This window comes from Herpailurus yagouaroundi, unplaced genomic scaffold, assembly GCF_014898765.1.
Source record: "Herpailurus yagouaroundi ecotype Mexico unplaced genomic scaffold, PumYag 211, whole genome shotgun sequence".
Lineage (NCBI taxonomy): Eukaryota > Metazoa > Chordata > Mammalia > Carnivora > Felidae > Herpailurus > Herpailurus yagouaroundi.
Window position 1 is genome coordinate 7062860 of NW_024412442.1, and position 10337 is coordinate 7073196.

At 43.7% G+C, this 10337-nt stretch overlaps 1 protein-coding gene across 2 annotated transcripts in view; it reads left to right on the forward strand.

Annotated features, from left to right (window-relative positions):
- Positions 1 to 6469, forward strand: part of MINPP1 (multiple inositol-polyphosphate phosphatase 1) — a 50708-nt gene extending 44239 nt beyond the window's left edge. The window contains exon 3 of one of the 2 annotated variants that reach the window (XM_040454233.1): positions 3423 to 3526. In XM_040454233.1, the coding sequence (XP_040310167.1) occupies positions 3423 to 3526 (104 nt within the window). Of the gene's footprint in view, positions 1 to 3422 lie in introns of both variants that reach the window. The other variant, XM_040454232.1, reaches the window with a different exon arrangement.
- Positions 6470 to 10337: the final 3868 nt, after the last annotated feature.

Genomic DNA, 10337 nt, shown 5'->3' on the forward strand with positions numbered 1-10337 from the left:
ACTCACGCACCGCGAGATCGTGACCTGGCTGAAGTCGGACGCTTAACCGACTGCGCCACCCAGGCGCCCCGAAACTAGAAAGTTTTGTATCGTATATGGTCTTACATTTGTTGGAGTTCCTCAGTGAGGAAGAGAGGAGAGTTGCTGACTGGTCTTTCTGCAGGACTCTGGAGGTATTGCTGCGATCCTTCCTGACCTCTTCCCATCCTGATGGATCCTGTAGATAACGGCAGTGGAGCATCAGGATGAGAGCCTGTCCTGGCTTTGCAGTTGCTTCCTTGTACTAGATGACTTAAAACGTAAACCAGAGCAGGTGACCCTCAAACAACAACAGATTTCAACTGGGTGGGTTCACTTACGTGGGCGTTGTTTTTTGTTTGTTTGTTTTCAATAAATGCAGTGTAGTACTGTGAATGTAATTTCTCTTTCTTAGGACTTTCTTAACATTTTCTTTTCTCTACTGTGAGAATACAGCATGTAATGCGTATAACATACAAAATATGTAATATATTGCATTATGTATGTATACACTGTAACATGCAAAATGTGTTACATGTATTATATACAGTCAATAGTATATTATAAAAAACAGCAATCAACTGTTTATGTTATCAGAAAAGCTTCCAGTCAGTGTATTATATACAGTCAATCAGTACTCTATGATAAACTGTCAGTTAACTGTTTATGTTATCATCGAAAAGGCTTCCAATCAACAGGAAGCTACTAGATAAGTTTTTGGAAGTCAAAAAGTGGTACACAGATTTTTTAAAAAATTTTTTAATACATTTATTTATTTTTGATAGAGACAGAGCACAAGTGGGGGAGGGGCAGAGAGAGAAGACGACACAGAATCCGAAGCAGGCTGCAGGCTCTGAGCTGTCAGCACAGAGCCTGACGCGGGGCTCAAACTCACAAACCGCGAGATCATGACCTGAGCGGAAGTCGGATGCTTAACCGACTGAGCCACCCAGGTGCTCCGGTACACAGATTTTCGACAGCACAGAGGTTTGGTGCCCCTAAGTCCTGCATTGTTCAAGGGTCAACTATATTTTTACATAACTTACTTATTATGTATTACTATTAAGTTCCATTGTATTTACATTATGACAGTGGTATTAGCTTTGGCTTGCATTTATTCAAATGTATAAAGGCACCAGGTAAGTAATGAATGAATCCATCTTGGATAGACAGTGTGCAGTGATAGATGTCCTGGGCAGTGGGTATAGATGTCCTCTCCAGAGTAACCCTTATTCCTGTTCAGCTAATTATTGCCTTATGGGAGCATATGTTGTCAGGTCTTTTAGGTTTTCAAGAGGAGCCAAAAATCTGTGGATTTTTAAGAATCTGAGATCCACCCAATCTTTAAAGACTGACAAATAATGCAGAATTCGAAACTAGTTATGCAGATGAAACCAAATATAACTATGGTCTAAATGATAGTGCTTTGTAACTTTGGGCCTAAGGGGATGCTTCTTGGAAATAAATACAGATTTTAAATACTTTAGATGACTGAATTAAAAAATACACCAATTAAGAAGAGGGAGTAACCCCCGCCCCCAACTCCCTCTTCTTAAAGTGCTTATTCCCTTTTAGAAAATATTAATCTCAGAATAGTGGATAATTGAGAAATAGTATGTTACAGTTTCTATGTATTTCTTGAGTATTTCTAGTACCGTATACTTTTATTTTTTGTAGGGATGTTTTTCTGCTCCTTATTCTTCTATTTACTTTTCTAGCGCTCATTTTAATGTGCATTTAGTTTCTCTGAATATTTAGAAGGTGGCTCACATCAGGTTGCTTCTTTAACCTCCTGGGCCTCCCTTCTTTGGTACTATATGTGTGTGCTGTTCAGAAAATGGCAGGTTGCTTTCTGAGATCTCCTGGTTCTGGTTTGCTGCCCTGACCTTGATCCAACTGGTGCTTTTTTTGGTCTTTGCTTGTCCGTGTCCGACTCAGTCTTGACTCCCTCCCAGCAGCTTCTAGTGTGTGCAGCCTCTGGGCTAGAATGGGGCCTTAGAGCGGCTGTTCCAAGAGTTCCCGCTGGCTAGATTTCTCCAGCCCTGGGAGAGGTCTGGCGTGGTCCTCTCTGCACCCACCAAGTGTGAGTGCTCTCAGTACCTACCAGGTATGAGTTCTTTCTGCACCCTCCAGGTGTGAGTTCTTTCCGCACCCTCCAGGTGTGAGCTCTCTCAGTACCCACCAGATGTGAGTTCTTTCTGCACCCTCCAGGAGTGAGCCCTCTCTGCACCCACCAGGTGTGAGCGTTCTCTGTACCCACCAGGTGTGAGCTCTCTCTGCATCCTGCAGGTGTGAGTTCTCTTAGCACCCACCCGGTGTGAGCTCTTTCAACACGCTTTTCCACACGGATACTGATCATGTTCAGGTCTGAGGCTGTTGGTGATTCACTGAGAAAATCTTTCCCTACTTTTATTTGTAAATGTTTTCGTTGGGTTTGGGATCTGCTCTCTAGTTCTGTCTGAATTTGTGGGGAATCATGAAGGTCCAAACCTGCTCAAATGCTGCTGTCCACTGGGAAACCCAGGTGCCCCAAGTGTGTAATGTGGTGTGGGGCTGGCAGGCTAATCGATTAGACGGCACAGTGTGTTTGAGTAGATTTACAGATTTTGTTTAAGAGCAAAGTTATATTCTTTCTATTAAAGTTGGGGGAAAACTAAATCATTTGCTGCTGTATATATATATTTAAAAAAAAAAAAAAGCCTTTACCAAAAAAAGGCATAGAAGGCATAGAAAACTTGCAGTAAAAAAAGGTGACCTAGCTCATGGTGTGGAAAGCTGTTGTATTGCTGGCCCTGTGCAGACTCCACTCCAGCCACAAACACAGCAGGGCGGCTGGAACAGGTTGTCTCTCTACCCTTTGCGGTTCTCTCCCAATGTAGTGCCCAAGGCAGGTCTTATAAAACATTGAAGGAGTACATGAGTTACCATTCACTGTTCAGACAGGTTTTAGCCAAGACCTTGACTGAGTATTGCTTGTCCCCATTTCCCAGATATAGATACGGTAGCGCATGAGGTTCGTTCAGAAACCCTCCGTGGAGTAATCAGTGTTTACTAAGGGCCAGTGTGCTCAGTTTCCTTCACGGAAGGGCCATACGCTTTTGAAATCCACATCTGCATCGAGGTAATTAATCTCCTAGTAAAGACTCTCTTCTCTCTATATAAAGAATAGCGTGTGTGCAGTGTTTTAGATGGATTTGCAATACCACAGCGATCCTGAACTGGGAACTTAACCCTGAGTGTAAAACATTGAGTTCTCAGCCACACAGAACCTTAGCCGTATTGTTGGCGTCTGTACATAAAGATTTGAAAAGGTGAGAACGTTGAGTGCTCCTTCTCACTACTGTAGATATTACCTCCACGACATGAATACATACACATATTTTTTTCTCCATTTGTCTTTCAAGGTCTCAGCCAGTTTCCTCTCCAGTCGTCCTGCAGTTTGGTCACGCGGAGACCCTTCTTCCACTGCTCTCCCTCATGGGCTACTTCAAAGACAAGGAGCCCCTGACGGCTTACAATTACAAGGAACAGATGCATCGGAAGTTCCGAAGTGGCCACATTGTGCCCTATGCCTCGAACCTCATGTTTGTGCTTTACCATTGTAAGAATGCGAAGACTCCCAAAGAAGAGTTCCGGGTGCAGATGCTATTGAATGAAAAGGTGTTGCCATTGGCTCACTCCCAGGAAACTGCTTCCCTATATGAGGATCTCAAGGAGCACTACAGGGACCTCCTCCAGAGCTGTCGCGCCAGTGACGAGTGTGAATTACCAAAGGTGAACAACACGTCTGATGAGCTATGAGTCACCGGACAGGATCTTCCGTCCGTCAGGGAGTGACCCCGCGCTTGGAGTGGCTGGGCAAGCCGCGGTTGCAGGAAGCTTTCCCAGTACTTGTGTATTGCTGTCTTTTCACAGAAAGACGTCGAGTTTTCTTTTTGAATCTGGACAGGGATGTGTAAGCAGCGGTTCTCCTGGGGCAGCTGTCTTACGGGGGAGAAGTCTGTTGGGGAAAATGGCCGGCACTGCACGTGTTGACAGAAATTAGATTCTTCCTGTTTGTAGAAGAACTCTCACACTGACACAGAATATGATTTCACAGGGATCCTTGAGGGCGCTGGAGTCACAGCATCTGCCCCAGGGATGATCGTAACTTCACGGTTGTGCTGCCCTTCGCTTTCCCGCAGGTGGCACGGCTGTGCTGTCATCCGTGCGCCGCGGAAAACAGGCGGAGCCCCGGGAGCGTCACTCCGGAAGAAGCTAGCCTCTCTAGTTAAGGATTTGAAACGATATTAAGAAATAGAGTGTGATTTTCAAAGGACACCTTCACCGAAGGAAGACAGAGTATAATAAAATAGATATTTTATAAAGTATCTGAACACTTTTTCAGTAATTCCTTTTGGCCTCCTGGTGAGTCTTGCGAGGCCATTCTTTAATTACTACCTTAGCTGCTCTGCATTTGTAACGGTGGAGGGACAAAGGGGACCATTAGCAGCGAGTAAGACGGAAAGAACCAAAGTTTCTTAGTCCGTTGCTTCGCAGTTTGGTTTGTTTGTTTTTTCATTCTCTCACTTTGCCTCTTTTTATATTTTGCCTCTATGTGAAATGTATCTTTTGGTTATTTATTGCTTCTCCATTCTCCCCCTTCCCCTCCCCACCCCCCATAAAGATTTCATCCTGGCTGGCTTAGTTTCATAGATCTGAACCCATTTCTCAGATACTTCTGAGTTCTGTCAGATGCTGTGAAAGTGTTTGCTATAATAATAAACAGAATTCTTGTGACTTTATTATCCGGTCTTTTCTGCTGTGTTGATACAGGCAGTAAATGATGGTAAAAAGTTGGAGTTTCAAGCAGCTTTGACCGAATCAGGCAATATAAGGCAGTTTTATTCTGATAGAAATTTCCTCAAGTAAATTTCCACTTCTTTAAGAGAAATGGAAATGCATTTTCTTAAAAATCTAGATAAGAAGTATCACAGCTATATACTGAAATTATAACAGAAGTTGCATAGACCATCTGTTGATGATTGATCCTCAAATGAATTATGTTCATAAAATAGGTGATTAGCTGGTAAATACTGCTGGTGCACCAATATGCCTCTGATTGTCCCTGCAAAGGTCTGGTGTTCTCTCTCTCTCTCTCTCTCTCTCTCTTTTTTTTTTTTTTTTTTTGGTAAATGGGCAAAGAAGAGAATACTATAACCAGCGTTCATGTGCATCATCCTGTTTGTAGATCCAAATAAGGACAGTTAAGGTCTTTTTTGTGTTCCGTGCCTCGGGGTAACCAGCATAAAATTTAGTATTCTCACCATTCCCTTGCCGCTTGACTCATGGAAACTTGCAGTATTGTTGCGGGGACTCAGTTTTCTGTGAAAGGACATATGGTACATCTCATCCTTGAATGAAGGATTTACTTTAACTGCCGTGTCTTCTCTTGAAGATTTTCCTCGATCCTGATTATTTGTCACAAATTAATATTGTCAATACATCAGTACTTGAGTACGCATTATATGTACGTGCACTAGACTCAGAATATAAGTATATAAAATCGAATGGATGTAGTTCTTCCAAGGGGCTTATCCTACAAGCCCTTAACATTTACTTGGTGTCTGACACATCGACTAAAGAATTTTTGATTTACAGACTTTCTCCTGAAAGTTTAAAGGTCTCATGTTTAAGAATCGTTTAATTTTATTGCTAAAAGGACCATATAGTCATCTTAACAGTGAATTCTTCAGGCTGGAAGGTAAGTGTGGTCCAGTTTAGCTAATGCTACAGAGATCGTGTTTATTCTGGTGCTATTATTCCCATTTAGGATATGCCTGAAACTGAAGAATTTTATGGTAAAATCCAGCGGTCTTCTCCAGGATGGGATATGTAAAAAGTTGAACATTGAAAAATGATCTTTGGCTAACAAGTTCATTCATAATAGGTGACCAAATCACTGAGTTAAGCCAAAATTTACTGACTGCTGGTTCTGACATTTTGGTCGATTTCATACCAGGCTGTGGCCATGAGCCATTTTTCTGTTTAATCTACAACTTGATGTATGTGTGCGTTGTACTTACTGTTTTTTATAGTCATGTTATCATTTTGAGGTTTCTGCTCTCCAACCCGTCATCATTCACTTGATACTATTTTTGCATATAATCCTGATCGTCATCTTAACACTGAAGGCAGCACTGAACTTGTAAAGAAATAAGAGCTGTTTTTTTCCAGGCACAACCAACTTTTGTATCTTCCCTTGGTTGCTTTCCTCTTGTCACCTGCAGAACTGATGCATGCCCTTAAATATCCGGGAGCCACACATAACGACCAAACCAGAAGATGTAAGTGTAAGTTTTCAGAATATATTTCGCTAAGATGGGTATTTCACGTGGTTCATTAATGATCCTTGGAATTCGGACTGTCTTCTGCCAAATAGAAGCTGAAAATAAATATTTGCATTACCATACAATTTGCCTATACGTAGCTGTCTGGAACTTACTTCCCAGATTACTGCGTTCCCTCCTAACCATTCTTCCCACTCCCTTAGCATTTCCCTCCGCTCACCCAGCCGCTCTGGCCACTCTTAAGCACGTTCACATCCTGTTAAGCTATCTTTTAGTGTGTGTGTGTGTGTGTGTGTGTGTAATAGTATTTTTGAGAAAATGCCACAGCAAAAAAAAAAAAAAAAAAAAAGTCATGTTGTTCCAATGAAAAGATTTGTAGTTTGAGCATCCTATCTAGCAACCTGGGAGGACGTTAATTTTTAGAGCTGTAGCCATATGGGGAACTTGTGGCTCAGTATGAGGTAGAGTATGTGACTCTTGATCTCCAAGTTGTAGAGTTTACCTAAAAAAGCCAAACTGTTTGGTCATGACTGAAGTAATACATTGTAAGATAGAGGGATTCTTCATCTTATTCTAAAACTAGTCTCAACTCAACACCTTCCATCTCTTCCCGGATTTTGAACCATTATTTAGACTCCAGCAGTTCGTGTTCACGCTTTTGTTTGATGTACTGGGAGAACAAATGTTTGTTCACTAAAATGACAGCTTTCCAAATTCAATAATACTCCTTGTATCATGAGAAAATTCCATGAGAATATTGTACAGGATTTCTGAAATAGCTAACATGGAAAATCAAGCTGGGGTGGAAATCTATGGATGCTACCTGCTTTTTTCTTTAGAGTTCATGCTGCCGACCTTGGTTCTGATTGTCTTTTGACCAAACGTTAACAGTATGGGTGCTTTTGGAGACTTTTTCAACAGATATTCTGTTTCTAAAAAAAAAAAAAATCCAATTTTGATACAGATTCTACAGATGGTGGTGTATGTCTTTGTATACCTCCAGATGAGAAAGCTCTTTTTAATTGGTGAGACACAGTCTTCGTGGAGATGGCAAGAACACTGGCAGTGCCCTAGCCATAGTCCCTCTTCCCCTGGCAGACCATTAGTTCTCTTCCTGATGTCTGCCCTTTCCCTTGCCTTCCCGAGATGGCGCGGGCAGGAGACTGCTCTTTCTTCTGTCTGCAGTGTCGGCTCCCTGACATTCTGTCACTCTTTGCCTTGGGGGGATCACGAGGAGAGCCCGGTTTCCTGACTTGACTATTTTTAGACAGTTAAAGGTTTTGTAGTCTCCCTCCCCTACCTGAGTTCTCTCCCTGGTGGGGAAAAAAACAATTGGCTTTCAGAGGTTTTTTTGGCTGTTTGACTACTAAGATGCCTGGAAAAGTGTCTGAGGACAGATTGAGATGCTTGGGACAGATAGAAGCAATGCCCTGGGGCCTTTTCCTCGCTGAGACCAGTGCCTGAGACTCCCAGGTACCTATAAGGAGCCAGAAGCCGCTGGGATTCTGTGTTAGCCTGGTTGCCAAGTCTTCAGGGCTGTCTGAGAGGGAAATGGGCTGGCACAGCCAGCCCCGTGCAGCTTTTCCAAACAGGTAGTGCTGATTTTTGCCTCATCACCTGCTGGAGGGAGGAGATTAAGTTGTACTTGCTTTTCAAGTCTGGCTGTCAGCAACCTCGTTCTTGAAAAAACAGAAGCCTAGCTGGGAGACTTGCCTCCAAGACTTCAAAGAACTGTTTACTTTGACAGGTCTAAAAGCTCTGGTTCCTCAGTATTTTACAAGCACTGTTGTAGATCGGGGTGCACGTATTTGTTAGTATTTGCCCAAATGGATCCGCCAAGTCTCGCCTTCAGAGAACAATCATCTCGTGGTACAGAGCCATAATGTAATGAGAGATTAGATAATTCCCAACGTACCTGGTGTTAACAAGGTTCCTACAAAATAGTGTGTAAACTAATAGTCACCATCGGGTAAGGGAAACACCTACCCCTACCGCATACTTGAGAAGGTATTTTACTGTTATTCCGCTTAATCTCTGTTACGGACTGTGAAGTCAGCGTGAAATCCATTTTGCGGATGCAGAAATGAGGTCGAGCATGAAAGTGCCTGGTTTTTTGTTTCGTCGTGTTTTTTGTTTTAATACTTGAAGCTCTATTCAGATGTGTTCGTTCTATCAGTGGTAAGAATGGAATTTCGACCAAGTTCATCTGAGGCACTTCGGTGCGCAGATTGTTTGAGTAATGCGTTCTGTACACCACATGAATCTCTTAATTCTGCTCACCAGTGCAATGAAAATGCTGCCTCCCTCTATCCTTCTCTGAAGCCGTTGGCTCTAACTGCTGAGCCCAAGGGAGACAAAATGTCATCAGAGCCTTTCAGATGACCTTTCCCAAGACAGATGGGTTCCTTCCGTCTCCCCAGGCTCAGCTGACTGCACCACGCACCTAGTGGAGAAGGCTTTCCGAAGGGCGGGTTAGTTGTTGCATCACAGACCATCCCTTAAAATTGTATTTGTGGTATTTCAATTTGTTTATTTTTGAGAGAGACACAGTGTGAGCAGGGGAGGGGCAGAGAACGAGGGAGACACAGAATCGGAAGCAGGCTCCAGGCTCTGAGCTGTCAGCACAGAGCCCAGTGCGGGGCTCGAACTCACGAACGGTGTGATCACAACCTGAGCCAAAGTCGGACGCCTAACCGACCGAGCCACCGGGCGCTCCATGCATCTGTAGTATTTCAAGCAAGTCAGACCCTGTTGGAGATTCGAGGTCATTTCAGTTCCAAAATAATGGGAATGATCATCCACTGCGTACTATTTTCCCTTCCATTGCTTCGTTCAGGAAAGCAGCCATTCACATGGACTCTTGTAGCCTCACTCCCATGACTTACCCTCTGAGTCCATAAAGCCAGGTTCTTTGAGCACACCTCAGCGGCGGCAGCGGGCAGATGCTTTACCAGATATCTGTGATACAGCATTCTAAGGGGGTGGGAGGTGCCAAAGGTGAGAATTTACTGCAAGTTGCATAGGTTACGCCCCGTCAATGATCTCTGCCCCACTCCATCATATAAACGTGCCTCTTGGATTCATTCCCATTGCAAGAACAGTGTGGGTTAGAGCACACACCACGTGACTACTGGGTGGTTTTATGTCAGAATCCTGTTCCATACAGGCATTGCTAGAATATGTTTCCCAGTCTGAGGACCTGAACACAAAAGTTGATCTCTCAGTGATCATGTTACCACTTTAAAGTGTAGCCTTCAGACCAGCAGCACGGACCTCACATGGGAGCTTGTGCACTTATGTGTGGGATCTTCCTATAATCTGCTAATTCGTTTTCCTGCACCTTGGCTGCAGTGGCAGGGTATACAGGATGGGGGGTTGGTCAGAAGGGCTGTCTTTTGCACTTCGTGAGCTCTCCTGATCCAGTCCCAGCCCCCATTTTCATCTGGACCTTTTCTTTTATCTCCCGTTCTACCTTCTATGGATTTTTATTCCCAGGAGAGTCTCCTCAAAGTGGGGCCATCTCCTAGAAGGGAGCACCAGCAGCTGACGTTTAGGGGTTCGCAGGGCCTCTGCTCAAGTCCTTTCAGAGCTGAAGGTAACCCAGCTGCATTTGGGTACTGGCGCTCTACTTTCAGTGAGTACCTGTGGGTGAGTCCCCATGCAATCAGCTACCCCACTGTTCCCATGGAGACGGCGCGTATATGGTTATGGGCCGTGTGGCTCTGTGTCCCTTCTCAGTTTGGGGAACTCTTGGGGCTACTTCATCAACTTGTACTGTGGCTGTTGTCTGTGGGCTGTTGGTTTTATAATCTTTGTTGCTCTGTTTTTATGGGAGTCCACGGGTCGGAGAAAGCTAAAACATTATGCCACCATTTGCCATCTTCTCAGATTCTCTTTCCCAAGCCTTTTATTTTTTTAACTTTTTATGTATTTATTTTGAGAGAGAGACGGTGCAAGTGGGGCAGGGGCAGAGAGAAAGGGAGAGAGAGA